At 39.6% G+C, this 20174-nt stretch overlaps 1 protein-coding gene across 2 annotated transcripts in view; it reads left to right on the top strand.

The window, feature by feature from the left end:
- LOC137840852 (collagen alpha-1(XI) chain-like) overlaps positions 1-14703 on the top strand; it is a 31013-nt gene extending 16310 nt beyond the window's left edge. For both annotated transcript variants that reach the window (XM_068652733.1, XM_068652734.1), the window contains exons 2-6: positions 5314-5461; positions 6408-6566; positions 9565-9757; positions 11742-11873; positions 13204-14703. In XM_068652733.1, coding sequence (XP_068508834.1) covers positions 5314-5461; positions 6408-6566; positions 9565-9757; positions 11742-11873; positions 13204-13353 — 782 coding nt within the window. In that variant the 3' untranslated portion in view covers positions 13354-14703. The remainder of the gene's footprint in view (positions 1-5313; positions 5462-6407; positions 6567-9564; positions 9758-11741; positions 11874-13203) is intronic.
- Positions 14704-20174: the final 5471 nt, after the last annotated feature.

Below are 20174 nucleotides of genomic sequence, written 5' to 3' on the forward strand. Positions count from 1 at the left end.
TGAACCGCTTCTTTGCTCGCTTCGACGCCCAGAATAGCACTTGCCCGCTGAAGACCACTCCCCCCCCACACGAGCAGCCCCTGCGCCTCTCTGCCGACGGTGTGAGGAGGGCGCTTGCCGCTATTGACACCCGTAAGGCGGCGGGCCCTGACAACATCCCGGGTCGAGCGCTGAAGGACTGCGCTGGGGAGCTGTCGGGTGTATTCACGGACATCTTTAACGTTTCCCTGCAGCAGGCCATCGTCCCCTCGTGTTTCAAGGCTGCCACCATCGTTCCTGTGCCGAAGAAACCTGCACCGTCCTGCTTCAATGACTACCGCCCTGTGGCACTGACGCCCATCATCATGAAGTGCTTTGAGCGGCTGGTCATGGAGCACATCAAGTCCGTTCTCCCCCCCAACATTGACCCTTTCCAGTTTGCGTACCGTGCCAAGCGGTCCTCTGAGGATGCCATCTGCTCTGTCCTCCACTCGGCCCTCACCCATCTGGAGAGAAAGGACTCATATGTGAGGTTGCTGTTTGTGGACTTCAGCTCTGCCTTCAACACCATTGTGCCGCAGCGACTCATCTGCAAACTCGACGAGCTGGGCCTCAGTACCTCCCTCTGCAACTGGATACTGGACTTCCTCTGTCAGAGGCCTCAGGTGGTGCGTGTTGGCGACAAAATCTCCGCCAGCATCACGCTGAGCACGGGGGCCCCCCAGGGCTGCGTGCTCAGTCCATTACTCTTCACCCTGCTGACGCATGACTGCACTGCGACCTACAGCGACAACCGCATAGTGAAGTTTACTGACGACACGACTCTGGTGGGTCTCATCACAAAGGGCGACGAGACTCGGTACAGGTCGGAGGTTGACCTTCTGACCACGTGGTGCAGGGACAACAACCTCCTGCTGAACGTTAATAAGACCAAGGAAATCATTGTTGACTTCCGGAAGGGTCACACAACACACCTGCCGCTGATCATCGATGGTGCTGTGGTGGAGAGGGTGAGCTGCACCAAGTTCCTGGGGGTGCACATCAGTGAGGACCTCTCCTGTGATGCCCGCAAGGCAACCTCGATTGCCAGAGATGTGAGTCACCCGGCTCACTCTTTGTTTGACCTTCTGCCCTCTGGGAAGAGGTACAGGAGCCTGCGCTCCCGCACCACCAGACTTGCCAACAGCTTCTTTCCCCAGGCTGTTAGGGCCCTGAACTCGCTACCCCCTTCTGCGTAGCGTGTGGCACTGTTGCGCTATTTTCGGGAATGTCTGCTGTACGCGCACTTGCTCCTTTTTTTTTTCTGCTCCTCTTATTTATTTATTTATTGTTGTGTTATTTATTCATTATTTATTCAGCACGCTTTTGTTATACTTGTTACTTGTTTGTCTGTTGTGAGCCATGTCTTGTCACCGTGGGATAGGGGGGAACGAAATTTCGGTTTCTTTGTGTGTCTTTGGCATGTGGAGAAATTGACAATAAAGCTGACTTTGACTTTGACTTTGACTTTGAGTTTCCATCACTTCAGTGCCTGCAGGTCAGATTTGTGAAATATGTTTATCTAATGAGGCGAAATCACATCAAACGGCAAACATTCAGACCAAATACATCATCTTGAAGAATCAGTGAAAGAATACTTCTAAATAAAGTAATAAAGAAATCAATAGAATTGTTGGTCTCCCTTTTTTGCTAGTGCATCATGGTCTGGAGTAAAATTTGTTGTGGTAATTCTTAGGATAGAGCCGAGTTGTCGGTCCGTTAACCTAGAGCTATGACGGGCTTTGTTGACGTTCATGTGGCAGAACGTCTGCTCACACACGTAGGTCGAGCCAAATTGTCCTCTCTTTTTTTTTTTTTAAACACTCGGCACTCAGTGTCCACCTTTCTTTTTCTCGGGCCACTCATTTTAGTGGAAGGATTCCAGGGGAAGGTTTGTGGGTGGCATTAACGTAAAACTGTATCTGAAAGCTCAGCACGCGAATTACGAGATTGCTGACGTCACAGCCCACACTCAAAATTCGGCACTGATGTAAATAGAGCGTGGAATGCGCCGGGGCCGTACTACTTAGTACGTACACGCACTTGTGAGTGTGCGGGCGGGCGCTTCCCCATCTATTGGGGAAACATACTAATTGTAGGGAAAATGACCCAAAAAAAGTTCAATAATACAATTTATTCAAGTTTGGCGGGCCGGATTAAACGGCCCTGTGGGCCGGATGTGGCCCGCGGGCCGTAGTTTGCCCATACCTGGACTAGAGTCTAGTCCAGGGGTGGGCAATTAATTTTTACAAGGAGCCACATGAAAAACCTGAGTTGTGTCAGAGGGCCACACCTACGATAACTTAAACCTGCTATTTTTTTTTCCATTGTAAAACGCACTAAATTATTTTAAATAGTTGGTACTGGTAATTAGAAGAATACAATTATTCTGTTTATATTTATATTAAGCTATGTGAAATTGTGGTGTATAGGTCAAATAAAAAAACAATCATTAATCAGTACAATTTATTCTTAACTTCTTTAACTTTTCCTCAAATGACAAAGCCGCCGCATCTCTGGGTGTGAAGTTTGATAAAAAGTCCTTGTTGGGCTTGCAGTTTTGCTAGCAATGCATCAGCCTTTGATGCGCCCTGTTTATCAGACAGATGTATTTTTTCTCATGCTTGGTCGTGTAGTGGCGACTCAAATTATATTCTTTAAACACAGCGACCTGTGTACCACAAATCAGGCACACGGCTTTACCTTTCATTTCTGTAAAGAAATACTTGGCAGTCCATATCTTGTTGAAAACACGGCGCTCCTTGTCAACTTTTCTTTTCTGAGCGTCAACACACATTTCTCGGGCAGCATTACTTCGCACTGTTCACCTTCACGCACAGCTCACATACACGTACGCTACACGGAAGTGTGACACCTTTCAAAATAAAAGCAAAACAGTTGTATTGCACGCACGACACATTTTTTTTTTTAAATTAAGTAGTAATCAAATATAATTTACGATTGGCCTCATGCGGGCCGGACAGGGACGCACAAAGGGCCGGATGTGGCCCGCGGGCTGTAATTTGCCCAGGTTTGGTCTAGTCTCTCTTTCGCTCTCTCTTTTCTCTCTCTCTCTCTCTCTCTCTCTCTCTCTCTCTCTCTCTCTCTCTCTCTCTCTCTCTCTCTCTCTTTCTCTCTCTCTTTCTCTCTCTCTCTCTTTCTCTCTCTCTTTCTCTCTTCTCTCTCTCTCTCTCTCTCTCTCTCTCTCTCTCTCTCTCTCTCTCTCTCTCTCTCTCTCTCTCTCTCTCTCTCTGAGAAGGCCCATAAGTTGGGATTCTTAGTGACGTGCAGTAAAATGTTCCATCAGTTGCATTCCTCTGGGCCGCAGAGTGTGACCACTGAGAGAGCTCTGTGTTGAAGGCATCTGTCTGGCATGGCTAGGATGGCCAGGATGTAAAACGTAAATAGCTGACAGATTTGGATTCAGTTACGAAACCAATGGTGCACTCGCCTAGAAGTCAGAAGTGTTTCCATGTTCAAGAGGCTCATGTTCTACTCCTGAATGATCCGCTGATTATGCAGAAATTTACACAATAAACTACCTCCAAAATATTTGCTGACAGCTGACATTTATGTTTGAAATGAATCAATTTATTCTCAGATGAGAAGGTGATCAGTATAAATATTCCAGCTTTCTCTCACTTGCGCTATGTAATCAAGAGCACTTTGCATGCCGCCCTTTTCCCCCTTAAAGCGTAATCTCTGAGCAGGATATGGCATATTTGCTATCCATTACATTCTGTGGCATCAAGTGAAAAAAAACAACTTTAAATAGGGCAAAATGTGCCAGCCCTCTCTAAACTTTTAAACTCAACGAGTCCATGAGTGATTTTCCGCTTTTTAGTAATGGCATCAGTAAGTGGTCTGTTCATGGCGTGCTAAGCTCCATGTTGTAATTACCCACAAGTGAAGGAGATGGTTTCTGCCTGTTTGCCACCTGGATCAGCAGATTTAATCTGTAATCTTTGATCTTTTGCGGTTGCACTTTCTCGTTAATATTTTGATTTAGTTTTATTATAAAAAAGATGGAGGATTCTGAGACTTAATTAATAAGATACCGTAAGTTTCGGACTAAAAGTCGCTCCGGAATATAGGTCGCATTAACCATAAAATGCACAATAACGTGAAAAACAACATATATAAGTCGCTTCGGCGCATAAGTCGCATTTTGGGGGGAAATTTATTCGACAAAATCCAACACCAAGAACAGACATGAACGAGCAACAACAGGCCAAACGATAGGTATGCTAACGTGACATAAACACAAACGAAGAGCTGAGAACGGGCCTGACGTAACATTCAGAGTTATTCAAAAAACTATTACATAAATAACATGTTTATAAAACCATCTGTGTCACTCCAATTCATTAAATCCATCGATCATCCTTTGTCAACAATGGGTGCGCGCCACTGACGGCGCTTGCACTTCAAAATATTCCACAGGCCCATATAACGATATATAAATTATATATCAAATAACTATTATATAAGCAATAATATTATCAAATCATCTGTGCACTCTAAATCATTAAATCCATCGATCAAATTCCTCGTCCTTTGTCAACAACGCCGCGCGTGCGCCCTGACGTCAGCCTCGTCGTTATTCCATAGATCTAGTATATAACTATATTGTAGCGTTAATAAAGTACAAGGAAAGACGTGGGTTTGGTAAACGGCTCTTTATTTAGCAAAACAACTTCCAGCCACGGAGGTGGAAGAGAGATCCATAGAATAGGACCGGGCGTGCGTAAAAGCCATAATAGTTTTTCAAACCTTCTGTGTCACTCCAAATCCTTAAATCCTTCAAACTTTTCGTCCTCAGTGTCACAAAGCCGCTAATGATGCCGGTAGTACGTGGGGCCCTTCGTTATCCCATGATCAATCTTTGTCCTTTTTGTAAACAACCGCCGCGCCACGCCACGTCGCGCTGCTGACATCACTTGAAATTCACATTACAGTAATCCCTTGCTACATCGCGGTTCGTTTATCGCGGTTTCCCTTTTTTTTTTTGAAAATCTTTGAAAAAAAACACATAAGTCGCTCCTTATTATCAGTCGCCCCCCCCCACCCAAACTATGACAAAAAAAAAAACCGCGACTTATAGTCCGAAAATTACGGTACTCCTCTTCATAAATTAATTTGATATTGGGTAAAGTCACATAATTCCCCCTAAATCTAAAAAATAGTTATACAAATTACAAATATACAGAATATCCAAATAAAATGCAATGTCATTTTGTTGACGATTGAAGAAATGTAATTGCGCATTTAGTTAATTGCATTGTCTCGCTCCAGATGAGGTGGACATTCTGCTGGAGTTTTCCATTCAGTCACCCAACAGTCCAAATACCTCTATGACCATGGAGGATGGCAGATGCCCAGTCCTACAGGTGGGACAGTACTCCGTCTTGGCTCTCCCTCTGACGCAGCTCTTCATTGAAGGGTATGGTTTTATCTATAGCTGCATGTCTTCTTAAATGATCAGTTCTATTGATTTTGAGTAAAATTTACATTCGGTTGCTTCACATTGGAGAAAAAACAGAATTCCTTAGCTGCATGTCTTCTTAAATGATCAGCTTGATTGATTTTGAGTAAAATTTACATTCGATTGCTTCACATTGGAGAAAAATCAGAATTCCTTATTTTGCTGGTGTTTATGTTAAAAAAAAGCATAAACACTAGCATAGGAGGAAGGCGTATGGCAAATGAACTAGAAGGTAAAGGTTAGCTGGCTATGCCTCTTGATCCTCAGTTTATGACAACATTCTGTGATGTAACCTGAATTTTTAAGGCTATCAAAAATTAGTAAAGTCTTTATTTACAAGATATACTGTATGTGTGATAAAAACACCTATAGAGCATGAATAACAACAGTCACAGAAGGGAAAAAAGTACTGAATTGTAATACTGATTTACAAACTAGTTAATTAGGCACCGTTTGTAACTGTTGTAATTGTTATAAACCGATGATCCTCTGTAACATTATTTGCTCTTGAGGAAAATTAGCTCTTGTCAAGTTGCAATAAAAGTGTTGCTTTGGAGGCATGTGGATCAATTTCAGACTGGGAAAAGAAAGTTTGGGTTTCAGTTATTATAGATCTTATATGCCACCACTCACTTGTTTTGAGGTATCTTGTATTCTTACCTGTGTAATTGACAAAGTTCCCATTTTCATAATACTATATAGTATGTCTTAAATGGCAATATTACTAATTTGACAACTACTAGATCTGTTTCAACTGGTGCTATGTTAATTCATTTAAATATCTGATAACATACTTTCAATATTTTCAAGGTGATCTATTGCACACTACGTTGTGTTATTTTTGTTCAATAACATCTCAGAAAAAACAGTGTCTGTGCCTCTGATGGCATATGTTTGTGTTTAGGTTTGCTGACGAGTTCAGTCTACTGATGCAGTTGAAGACGCCTCAGAGAGTTGAAAGCAGCGTGTTCACCATGTTGAATCCAGACAACCATATCATGCTCCAACTGCGAATCAGTGCTTTCACCATTATCCTCACTGGAGCCCAGCAACGGCACTATGAGTGAGCCTACTTTGCCGTTTCTTATTCATTTGCTTTTATTTTCTTTCGTTTTGCTTTTTGATTCCAACATCCATAGTATTGTGCAGTGGGTACCGTGTTGGCCCGAATATAAGACGACCCGCTCTTTTTCAAGACTCAAGTATGAAAAAAGACTTTTTGAACACCAAATTTAACTTTTATACAGAAAATAATTACAGTACATCTGAAACAAATGATTATAACAATATATTCGAGAGAAAAAGCATGTTATTTTGCCTCATTCAAATCACGCAAAAACTGTCTATCACATCTTAATATCTGAACATTTAAATATGTAAACTAAAGTGCAATCACATTTATAAATGAATGGCTTCTGGTTTTTGAAATGTAAATAAACCAATCTACTGCTATAAAACAACAAAATTGCAATAACTGCATTAACCATCAAAGTAAAGTCTAACTGCAACTGTAGTCTTGAAACAAATCTGAATAAGGAAAAACATTGCAATAAAATAATGCAAACTGCTACCGCTATTTTTATTTTTATTCTTCGTGACAGGGGTTCGCTTTGGCCTGGGAAGTTAAGTTCAGCATTCACTTTGAAGATATCTGGCGCCATCTAGCGTTGTGAATGGGTATAATGTCTAGACCCCGAATGTAAGACGACCCCCACTTTTCTCTTCTTATTTCAATCCAAAAAACACCGTCTTATATTCGGGCCAATACTGTATATACTGGGGCTTAAAACAAGGACATGGCCAAGCAACATTTATTGTTCTGCATTTACCGTAATTTCCGGACTATAAACCGCACCGGACTATAAGCCGCACCAGCTAAAATTCGGGGATATTTTAGTTTTTTTCATACATAAGCCGCACCAGACTATAAGCCGCACGTGCACACAAGTTTTTTACAAAGAAAGACAGTACACAGAAAGCCTTTTTAAAGTTTTAATAACATACTTTAACATGTCTTTCTAAACATTGCCTGTGACGCAGCAGTAGTACCGCAGCAACACGGAAGTGTGCACTGCTTTGTGTAATCTCTGAGTCACATGGCAGAGTAAGAGAAAGGGTTTAGAGCCCTTTGACGCAGGCCACCTAGTGTGCATTCCTACTAAAGCTCATAATAGTCACAAGCAACACAGCCAGAATAAGCAGCAGCCATAATAGTGTTTCAAAATAGTATTTTTGTTGTTGGTTTTTTTTTTCTTCAAGATACCACACAACAGTGGTCCACAGCCTTTTTACGAGTGTATAAAAGTGATCAAGTCATCACAAAAATCACGGAAAAATCTTATATAAGCCGCACCTGACTATAAGCCGCAGGGTTCAAAATTTTGGAAAAAAGTCACGGCTTATAGTCCGGAAATTACGGTACTTGACTTTAATGCTTTACATATGCAAAAAAAGATAAAAAAATAAACTACATAATATAATTAATATAAATAATTGTAAAAAGATAAATTAAATGTATTGTTTATTTATAAATCTATAATATTTTATTTATTTATGCATTTATTTAATATATAAATAGAATAAATACGTAAACAATTACTTGTGATAATTTCTAATGTGTTAGTAATGGATGTTGTGAATGTACAGTTAAACAGTTAAAGTCCCAATGATCATCGTCACACACACATCTGGGTGTGGTGAAATTTGTCCTCTCCATTTAACCCATCCCCATGTGATTTTGATCCATCCCCTGGGGGAGAGGGGAGCAGTAAGCAGTAGCGGTGCTGCGCTCGGGAATCATTTGGTGATCTAACCCCCCAATTCCAACCCTTAATGCTGAGTGCCAAGCAGGGAGGCAATGGGTCCCATTTTTATAGTCTTTGGTATGACCCGGCCGGGGTTTGAACCCACAACCTTCCAGTCTCAGGGCGTACACTCTACTACTAGGCCACTGAGTTTTAAGGACTGTTATTTTGTCTTGGCCAATTTACATAAAATTGTAACCCTTGTTGCGAATTTAGGTACTGTATGCTTACGCACTGGCCCTTAAGCAAAAGATTCAGATGTCTGATTCCTCTTAAAACCATTATGTGAGATTCTATGATAAAAACCTGTGCCCTTTTCCGAATGTGTAAAAAGGAGGGAAGCTGTTACATAGATGTGCTTGGTTTCTATTAGACTAAATAATTTCTTCAGACATTTTCAAATATGTTAAACCTTCTCAGTTCCTGTGGGGCATACCACAATTTGAGAGTTACCAGGTCTCGTCACATACAGTCTGGAGCTCTGCATAATGTATCAAAACAGGAGATTGAATGTACATTATCGTAACGCTGCAACAAACAAACATTAGCAGAGTGATGCTGTGCTGTATACTGCGCTCTAAATAATTATTAGATTTTAGGATTAACATTAAACAAACATTTGAGTTTCATTTTTTACGGGAAACTTTATGCACATGTTATTTTTTCTGTATATTTAGATCACTGATATTAATGAAAAGCCGGTTTGATTATTAGTTTCTGTGGTGGGCTTAGTTAAAGGAAAATTGTCCCCCCAAAATATATTAAACCCTACTAGCTAGCATATCAAAGTCTCTGGAGTCATAAAAACCCCTCCATGCAGAATCCTCCAAAGGCTTGCAGTCATGCATGGAGCTTATTTTGGCCACACAATGCTCTAATTATAGATTAATTCTCAAATAGATGTTTTTACTAATGAGCTGTCCATTTTTAAATGATAGATGTGGTACTTGATAGTGAGTCGGTGGGAGCCACGGAGATGTATTTTGTTGGGCTGGGTTGTTGATTAAAAAAAAATAAAAAATACGTATGCCATATTAACAATATTTTTTCCACCGTTCTTTTCAACGTATTTCTTTTTTTTAAACTTCTGTCATCATCTTTTGGAACCCTGTGTTTAGAGTAATGTTTGCACACACAAAAAATAATCTCATTGTTTTGATTAGTTCAATAAAATTCAGATAACTTTCTTTCTATTATTCAGTTTTTAATCTTTCTCACTTGTGAATCATCACCAAGCTACACTACTCTCTTGTTCAGGTTCCCCATCCGTGATCTGACTGATGGGCAATGGCATCATGTAGCTATCAGTGTGTCTGGCCAGCGAGTGGCAATATTTGTGGACTGCACTCTGCTGGAGAGTGTGGAATGGGTCAACCAAGGGCTGGGGATCAAAACCGATGGACTCTTCATCATTGGAGGCATCATTGAAGGCTTTGAGACACCATTTGAAGTAAGTTGTCTACATCTAGTTGAATGGAGTGAGGCAGTGTTTATTGTACTGCTCTTGCATTGGATTGTCTGCATTGTGTATTTGTACCTCATGGAGGGATCAGTCAATGTAAAAGCTCTGGTTTACCTGATAAAGAATGTTTGTGATGATTCCTGAGATTACTGCTGTTTAATTCTGACAGCAGTAGTCGATGCCTTTCATTTGATTTTGATTTTTTTACCGTATTTTCCGCACTATAAGGCGCACCGGATTATAAGGCGCACCTTCAATGAATGGCCCATTTTAAAACTTTGTCCATACTATATAAGGCGCACCGGATTATAAGGCACACCTTCAATGAACTGCCCATTTTAAAACTTTGTCCATATATAAGATATATACATTTGGCCCACGGGCCAGACTTTGGTCACGCCTGCTGTAGTGACTCCATATATAAGGCGCACCTGATTATAAAGCGCACTGTCGGCTTTTGAGAAAATTGGAGGTTTTTTTAGGTGCGCCTTATAGTGCGGAAAATACGGTACAACTTTTTGTTTAAATGTTCAATAAATCAATCAAAGTTCTGTACAAATACATAAATAAAAGGTACAGTATATCCAGATGGTTAGTATGAGGGGCCTCTCATAGGTTAGGCTTTTGTTTAATACAAGTCCACACAGACACACACATGCAGGAAGGAACAACCAAGAAGATATTTGTGGCCCTGTCCAAACTCATTCCCTATTCATTTGATAGACAGATGTGCAGCTGCAACGCTAAGAAACCATGTGTTTGTTTTTGTTAAATACTCCATGTATGAGAATCCCTTTAATGGTAAGTCCTTCCCAGGTGTCAGTGTTATTCTAAAAACAAAATATCCTTAATATGATAAATATTTGAAGACAGATGAATAAAAGACAAAACACATTTTCATGGAGAAAACAAACAACACAAAAAACAGGGATCAATGTGGTTACACTGAACTTTCTACTTTTTTAGCCGATATCACTTTATGGAAACAATAAAATTTCATTTCGGCTTTTGGTCAGGTCTGCACTGTAAGATTCTATTCATGATAATTAGAGTGTTGCTAAAACACTGCTTTCTGAAGACTGTTGCCCAGTGCTGTTTTTCAACATAAAATGTGTAGATGAGGTCATTGTAAGATGTGTTGACATTAGATTTAATGTGATGCATCGTTGGCCGTGAACTAAACAACCACTCTATATTGCGGTTGTGTTAATTGCTGCATCATGTTCATTATGTTGCCACACACATTGTTTTATTGCTAGTTCAGTTGCATTTGTGTTAGCATTTTCTTTTCCAACATGTAATACCACCACAAATGGTGGACATATTTTTCCTATGGAACAGACATGTTGTTGGATCATTTTTTGTTTTGTGAGATATGGGACTTTTCTGGCTCATTATATTTCCCTTGCCAGAAAACATAAAGCATTTTGAATGACTTTCCATTGCAGGTATGTTTAAAGGTGAAGCAGCAGGGAGACATTCATCATGATTTGGGTTTTCCCCTTGACAGATGCATTTATTTTTGGATTAAAGTTGTATTGTAGACTTATTAGCATGCACTAGCATGCCTGAGGTTGGCAAAGCCATGATACTCACACAGGGTTAGAACTGTATAGTCACTGCTCACATTACTGTAGGAACTTATATAATATACTTAAATAATATATTGAATCCAAAATGAGAGCTGTGTCAAAAATTCTGCTTTTACAAAGATAAAAAAGGTAAATTTTGATTGACACAGAATGATATTGTGTGTGCGTGTGTGTGTGTGCGTGTGTGTGTGTGTGTGTGTGTGTTGTGTGTGCGTGTGTGTGTGTGTGTGTGTGTGTGTGTGTGTGTGTGTGTGTGTGTGCGTGCGTGCGTGTGTGTGTGTGTGTGTGTGTGTGTGTGTGTGTGTGTGTGCGTGTGCGTGTGCGTGCGCGTGCGCGTGCGCGTGCGTGTGCGTGTGCGTGTGTGTGTGTTGTTATTGTAGGGTCATCTACGACAGTTCACCTTCCTGATGAACAACCCGGATGCTGCTCGGCAACACTGCACCCTCCACCCACCAGATTGTGGTGGGGACATCTTCAAAGCTCTACGCTCCCAACACAACAGTGCTTTGGAGGTTAGTTAAGGATCACAAATATTGTACACCCATGGGGAATGGTAAAAAGAATAAAATAATTGGAACTCCATTAATATATCCCATCACCAAAACAAATAAAACCACCTGTATCATTTGGGACAAATAAAAGGAAGAACTTATCATGACACATAATAAAACAAAATGTAAAAAAATGACTGCTGTACATTGGGACAAGCTGGAAACTACAGCAGCCATTCATCCAGTCTGTTCCTGTAAGGTGGTGTGGCCTAGTAAGTGATTTCAAGAATGTGGCCAATTGCCAAGGTACATGCACAAGACAACGGGGCTGATTTTATCCAGATTTCATCCACTCCCGACGGAGGACATCAAATGCCTATCATCAACTCTCATAATAATTTTCCTACAAGATTATCTTTTATTCTGACATGTTGAGAATGGACTTGTCCCAATATTATCGGTGGGAACGACAATCTTATAGTTGAGAAGTGGACCGAACCACCCTGATCAGTGAGTTTGTTACTCTGTACGTTGGCTGGCCTGGAAACGCCTTAGGATTCCCCAGAATGAGTTGGATGAAGAAGTTTGGGAGAGGAATGTTTGGGCTTTCCTACTGAAGCTGCTGCCTCCACGACCCCACTTCAGATCAGCATTAGATGGATTGGATGGATGGATGGATGGATGGATGGATGGATGGATGGATGGATGGATGGATGGATGGATGGATGGATGGATGGATGGATGGATGGATGGATGGATGGATGGATGGATGGATGGATGGATGGATGGATGGAAGGAAGGAAGTGTTTCCTTTGCTGCATCGCCATCTTACACTGCTCTCGCCTCTGGTCCTCTTCAAAAACACTTGGGGAACATTGGAACATACCGAAGGGGTCTGGTCTTATTCGTTCTTATAAGATCACATGTGATCATGCAACATTTTGGACTGCAAAGACTTGATTAGGAGATACATGGTGGGACAGAATCTGATGCAGTATGGTGTTCTGTGTTGAGATAAAAGAAGCAGACCACACACACAACCTTTTTGTGAAGGGTCTATCACCCTTGCTGCTTGCTAGTGTGCTCATTTTTATTTGACTCTTTGTACCATTCGATTAACATCTGAAAATGTATCAGCAACTCTACCGCTATTCTTTTTCAACCTCACTCAAGCAACATAAAGCTAAAAAACAACCAATCAACAGGTCATAACTATAGAAAAGTAAGTCAAGGTACATTATTATTTCATACAAGAATCAAAAACAACTTTTGGCTGTTCTTCAGCATACGTATCTCTGCTGTGTAATATCCAACTATGTGTGGTTTTTGAATCGAGTCTGTTTTCTTTCAGATTCTACAATTGCCCTCAGATGACCTCAGCAACCTGATGGGGCTTTCAGAGGATGAATTGAATCTTATCCTTCGCGGAACCGTAAGTCTATATCTCGGCCATTTGACTCGAGAAAATCTGCCAAATTCACACTTGACGCTATTGGAATAAAAACTTAACAAACAAACAAGCAAAGTTGAGTTGGCTGGGTTGAAAATGACTCTGTTGTCTTCACTGATTATGTGGGCAAGCTGACCGCATTGCCGTGATGGTTTCCAGCTGTTTATAAGCAGACAATTCTGTGCAATTTTCCTTGTTTCAGTGGTTTTGCCTTTTCATCAACTTATCTCAATAAACCCAATGGGCATACTTGTCTCATTAATGCAATATGCGGCCGCTGGTCATTAGGCCCAACCAGCCACTTTGTCTCTTGTGACCGACTATCTCATTGTATGACTGCGAAAGAATTTAGTAAGGAAAAACTTTTGACCAGTGGTTTATGGTTAAAAAAAAAAAAAAAAAAAAAGATTACGTACATGTTTTGGGCTGGTTTTTTGAGTTGTTTTCCTCTGCACATACAGTTTATCCATCCATTCATTTTTGCGGTTCAGGGTCACAAGTGAGCGAGCGTTGATTCTCGCTTGCAGGTTACAAGGAATCACTATTCTATGCATCTGAACACATGGCGAGGTGACCAATTCCTCTTAAATTATATGGAAATATTAGTCCTCAATTAACCTAACAAGCATGTTTTTGGAGGAAACCAGAGTACCCAGAGAAAACCCATGTAGAAATGTGAAAAACATTCACCCAAATTTAAAAAAAAAAGAACCGATTTTTGTCTGACTGAAAAAAAATGTATAGATCACAATCACGATATCATTTGCTGTTTTGCACTATTTACAGCGCAGCTCAACTTTATTTATACTCTGCCAAAACAACAATGACGTTCATCAGGGTACTGGCCAAGTCAACCACTCTCCAAATTCAATAGTTCATGTATTTTCTTGCTAAAAATGGACGCCTGAAGGTAGTAAACTGACCAGGCAAACAAACAATGGTAAAAATCCGGATAAGCATCAAAAAAGAAAGCGCCAAGCATATGGTCATAATGATGTGGATTTTAAACCTATACAATACATGGTAGAAATCACTCTCCAGACCAAATAGAAATATAAAGTAGTTCTTTTTTAAACGTTTGTTTACTCTGGCTCATTACCCATGTTTTATGAATGCATTAGGATCAACTTTACAGACCAAATAGAAAGCAAAACTGCTATGAATAGCTACAGCAATTTTCAAAGTCATGCACATTAAAAATATAAATAATGGGATTTTGTTTCCTGTATACAGTGTTGTGAATGTGATATATAGCACTCCATATCATGCTAGTGTCATCAGGAACAGTTTATCCATTCAAATGGTATTGGGAAGCTTTTTTTGATGATGTAGTTGATGTTTTGGATTGTAAATAAATGAGGGAACAAGCAACACCATATGCTCAATTTACGGAAATCCGCATTGGCTCTGCCTCTTCAGTCTGTGTGAATCTCATCGTCTTCCCTCCCTTTTTGTTTGTATGCTATACTCTGAGAAATGCTGTTATTTCGCTACATTTTTGAGTGCTGTTCTATGCCGGTCCTCTAGTCTACCGTATTTTCCGCACTATAAGGCGCACCGGATTATAAAGCGCACCTTCAATGAATGGCCCATTTTTAATGTTTGTCCATACACAAAGCGCACCGGATTATAAGGCGCACCTTCAATGAACGGCCCATTTTAAAACTTTGTCAATATATAAGATATATACATTTGGCCCGTGGGCCGGACTTTGGACACGCCTGCTGTAGTGGCTCAATATTGGTCCATATATAAGGCGCACCTGATTATAAGGCGCACTGTTGGCTTTTGAGAAAATTGGAGGTTTTTAGGTGCGCCTTTTAGTGCGGAAAATACTATAGTTAAAGTTGACATTTCCATATAGTGTTTGAAAGACAGCTGTTTGCTCATATTCTGCTTTGGACTCTTTTTTTTTTTTTTAAGATGGTTAGACTGTCAAAATAAATTTAACCTTTTGGTTCTTCTTTGTACAGCTTTGAAGGTATCAACACCATATGTTGAATGTTTTTATAGCATAAGCTGCTATGTACTGTTCTTGTGTTTTAGTTCAGATCCCACAAAGTATTTGGATTCTGGCAAATGTTCTGTGGATTTATAGATTACATTTTAACCACAGTGTATGTTAAATTATTCAGAAATAAGCATCTCAATACTAGCTTGGAACAAGATGCATTTTTCTTCTACCATTAGCAGTTGATAAACTGCTGCCATGGATTTATTCTACTGTTATTTACAATTAAAGTTAATAAGGCCTATTAACTGTCAACATTTCTTTCCAATTGGCTGTTGTTTGTTCAGGTTATGACCAGACGTTGTCTTCAAACTACTGTCCAACAAAGATAGTTTGTAAATACGCTAATTTCTCACCTCTCAGAAATATTTAATCAAATTGCTTAATCGTTTTTAGTTTTGCTGCTTTACCCTTTTAAATTGTTTTTCCCCAATTCATACATAACCGGTATGTATGATAAATTTATAAAGGACAATAATCAGGGCTCAAGCATTACAGGATTTAAAAAAAAAGAAGAAAAAAGAAGTCCCGTATTATTGCTATTTCTTCGTACATGTCTGAGATGTGCAACAAAACATACTTACAGAAGAGTGAAAATTTGAAACAAAGTATTTTATAAAGCAATTAACAAACATTCAATATTGCAAAATAAAACATTTTAAAAGCATTTTGATGACCACAAAAGTGATCAAATGTCCATTTCAAATAACTTTCAATTGAAAAGGCTTGTTGGGATTTTTTTTTCCTACGCAGTCTGCTTCTCATTAAATCCATGCATGTGACCTATGGCGGTGCAACCATTGAGTCTCTGGCTCTCCTCAGTGTCTGCACACTCTTGGGGGAAAAAAAATACAACCACTATATATTAACAAGAAGTATTTCCCCTCTATTATTGTGTGTTGTTTTTGTCTTTGGTGCGTCACATTTCTGACACGCGGCCTCATTCCCAGGGTTTCCTGGCTTTGATGCATATGACTGTGTGAGGCCACCAGACAGGTGCTCTCTGTAGGGACGTGAGGCTTGAGCAGCTAATCCACACTCCTCCAGATGTTAAACACTCCCTGAGGTCACGGGGCTCTATTAATGAATACCTCTATAATCAGGGCTATGAACTTTATCAAATAATGATGGTCCTGAATTTTTGTAATCTGGACTGGTTTATAGTTTGTTGCTTTTGTAAAAGCGTTGACTTATTTATTACCAGCTGAATAGTTTGTACATAAACATACAACACCAACATACTTAAAGGTCAAAGTAAAGTTGCGTAAAACTTAATCTGGACATCGACGTGTTATGCTCAAAGACACAAATACAATATGTACTGTAGATAGCAGACCTAAATTCAACGACTTCTGAATAAAGTTGCCATTCTTGGATGCCCACCACTGCCAATTGCTTTCTATTGATTACTTGAATTGCCCCTCCAAGAATATAGTGAACAAATTAACAGCCATGCTTTGATGGACAGCACTGCCTCGAGATTTTTTTTTTTTTTTTTTTTTTTTACACAAATGAGTATTTTTGGATTGTCTGTGACTGTTTCTATGTATGAACTGAGTCACCAACAATGAAACGGCTGCTGTCATTGGTATTTTCTTTTCATTCCTGTTACTTGGTTTTCACCTAACTGGTCAGGCTGCCTGAGGGGGGCTTGTTGTGTAAGATGAGGTCAGTGCCAGGTCATAGGAGAGTGTGATAGAGTGGTTAGCCTGTGGTCATCTCTTGGGATCCTACAAGTTAACATTATACCAGATGTCATCAGTGCAATCTGGTTATCGTACATGTCATGTCATGTTGGCGCTGACTGTGCACTTTCAGCCTGACTCCTCACTCTCATAAGTATTTTATAAAAATAGATTTGCATCAATCATTATTTTCATTCATGTCATTTATTGCTCAAGTTTGAGAAAACAAAGAGTTTCTTGACCACAAAAATCTGAGGCAGGTGGTTTATCGTAATTTTGTAATAAAGCCAATTCTTTTTTCCCTAATAACTGGTGCAATCACACATTTAAATTTGTTCTCTAAGGCTTGGATGGCAAGAGGCAAAAATTTATTACTACCAAAACTGTATACATGCGAAGAGCAACACAGCAAATCCTCATTGGCAAATTTTCCTCAGACACTGACAGTGATAATGAGAGAGAATGAGAAAGTGTAACAGAGTAGTTTTGTGGCTGTTCCTTTGTGACACTGAAGAAAGAGCTTTTGTCGATCGAGTGTGTGGGAGGAGAAAGATGAAGATAGCAATCAATGACTTTTCTGAGAGGCTACTGTTTTTGACAATTTGGGTAGAAACCTTTTACTGGTGTTTAGAGTAAAAGTCTGACATATTTACGATGCCATATACGTGTGTGTGTGTGTGTGTGTGTGTGTGTGTGTGTGTGTGTGTGTGTGTGTGTGTGTGTGTGTGTGTGTGTGTGTGTGTGTGTGTGTGTGTGTGCGCGCATGCGCGCGCACGTGTGTGTGTTTATCTGTTATATGTGTGTTATAATGTAGCATGTATACCGCTCAAGATAATGAGCCTGTTAAAGCTGTGCCTGTAGTTTCACTCTCAACCCAAATATTTGCTTTATAGAATATTAAAAATTCAATTATAATAAAGATGTGCACATGTACTCCAATAACCTGATGAGAATTACAAGTTCCAAAGTTTTTATTTGCAGCTCTTTTGTCAACATTGTCAATTTCCAACAATTTTCCAAAAATGCAAGAGACAGTGTCACTTGTCGTGTAGAGGTTTAAAACTAACATGGAATTGATTATTTCTCTAACTAAATAGTAGTCTGCTTTTTTTTTTTTTTTTTTTTGCCAAATTACACAAAACAACTTTCGGAAAAAATACTTTCGAAATGAAAGATCCGTTTATAACATAAAATGACTATGCTTACTTTCCATTCTATTTTGAATTGATGAAGACGTAGCGAGGGCTGATTTGGTCATATTGTTTCCAGTTCTGGTCGAGAGGCACAGATGAATTGCAGTGTCTTAAAAAGAAAAAAAAAAAAAGAAAGGAATTCTTAAATTCTGAAGCTATAGTCAAACAGCTATCGTTAGAAACCACCATAATTCCTTGAAAGAAACATTTGTTAAATATTACAAAGTGGAAGCATGGATTATATCAAGAGCCTCAAAATGCCAAGTTTATGTTCTCTTAAGAATGTTCTGTACACTGTCAGGCTTTTCTTTGTGGAGCCCATTGCCATCCATTCAGAAGTAACTCCTGACCTCCCCCGAAACTAACTGCGTCCATTGTGAAATAATTACACAGACAAAGCCCTCGAATGATCAAGTAGGACAAGAAATTGCTTGTTGACAGAAGCTAGAGCTTGGATAATGGGAAAACAAGGAAGCATTTCTGGAGGAATAGATTAATTTAAAAAAAAAAAAGTTTGTGCAACTGAGCATAACTGATTGATAGTCCCACTGTCAATTCAATTGTGAGGCAAGACATGTTAAAAACTCTGCTACTGTAATGCCCTATGTGTGACTCATCAAAAACTTGCTTAGTAGTGAATTCCTGAAGAAAATTTGTTACAGCATGACCTTTTGAAAAAAAAATATTGCATGATTTTAGCACGTAGTAACATGCGGAGAGGCACTTTGTAGAAAATGAGAGGACTTGACAGAATCATTATTCAACTAGTGGATCGGGACACATTATAGATGGATCATGGACAGTTGGTAAAAAATTACAGGCGTGTCTCTTTCTGATGGGACCAACATACCACTTTTTTAGATTATAAACATCTGCTCATGAACAAGTTTTTGCACCATTTTATGAATCCAGTAAATGATCAGGTGGCACAAGTCCTTCGTCACATTGACACATTGAACAGGTAGGCTTGTGTATTGTAGTTACAAATGGGCATATAGAACATATATTTCCAAAGAAGGTTTTAAAGAGTATATTTTATTTATTGTTCTTCTCTACTATAAAATTTAGCCACAATGTTAAGGCGCAATAATAAAATGTTATGCTGTTATGAAAGTTGGACACCATGGCAATTGTAGAATTTTACCTCATTACTCGTCAGTGTACCATCAAAATGATTCCATTGGTACTAATTCAACAGCTTTTGGCATGAAGTATGTGAACATCTATGTACATTCTGCTACATCAACAACTTGCAATCCATAAGGACAGACATCACCTCACTGCAGGCTGCATCTGCCTTGAAAACATAAACGAGGACTTTTATTGCTCGTGCCAGACAGCTCTGGAAGTCATTTAGTGGAGAGGTTGAGGAAGATGTTGCGCTGGGAAAGTGTAGAGAACTCAACGGAGAGCACTCATTTGTCTTGCTTGTCTGCTTTGCCTCTGCCAAAAAAGATGCATGGATGAGCTTTTCACCCTGAATCAACAGCTCTGGCTCATTGACCTTTCATTCCTACTAGGACACCACTTGTATTACACTTGAAGTGATACTTGCCATTTACTAGTTCACTTTATGGTTGGAGGTTCTCTTTTTTTTTGGAGCCAGTTCAGTCAATGAAGATGTGATTCGAGAATGCAAAGCGATATTTATCTCTAATGTGGTTTCTTCTTGGAATCTAGATATCATGAAATCCCTCTCTCCTTATCTGTCCTCAGAGATTGTTCATGCTTTTGCTTGTGAGCAAGCTGCTTGTAATCGAAACCCAGCGAGTAAGGAGAACCCCACATTATCTCATCATTGGCTTACTTTCTTTTTTATTCTTTCTTGAAAAGTCTCGTAGTGTATTTCGTCTTATTTTTTTCATTACACCGATAAATCTTTGTAGTGTGGTTGCTTGATTACAATGTTAGAGTAATTATAACAAAATGCAAGCTGTTATTCACTCTTTTAGGTTTTTAATGCATTTTAAATTCTTCCAGATG

The sequence above is a fragment of the Syngnathus scovelli genome, chromosome 13 (assembly GCF_024217435.2).
Source record: "Syngnathus scovelli strain Florida chromosome 13, RoL_Ssco_1.2, whole genome shotgun sequence".
In the NCBI taxonomy this organism is placed as follows: Eukaryota; Metazoa; Chordata; class Actinopteri; order Syngnathiformes; family Syngnathidae; genus Syngnathus; species Syngnathus scovelli.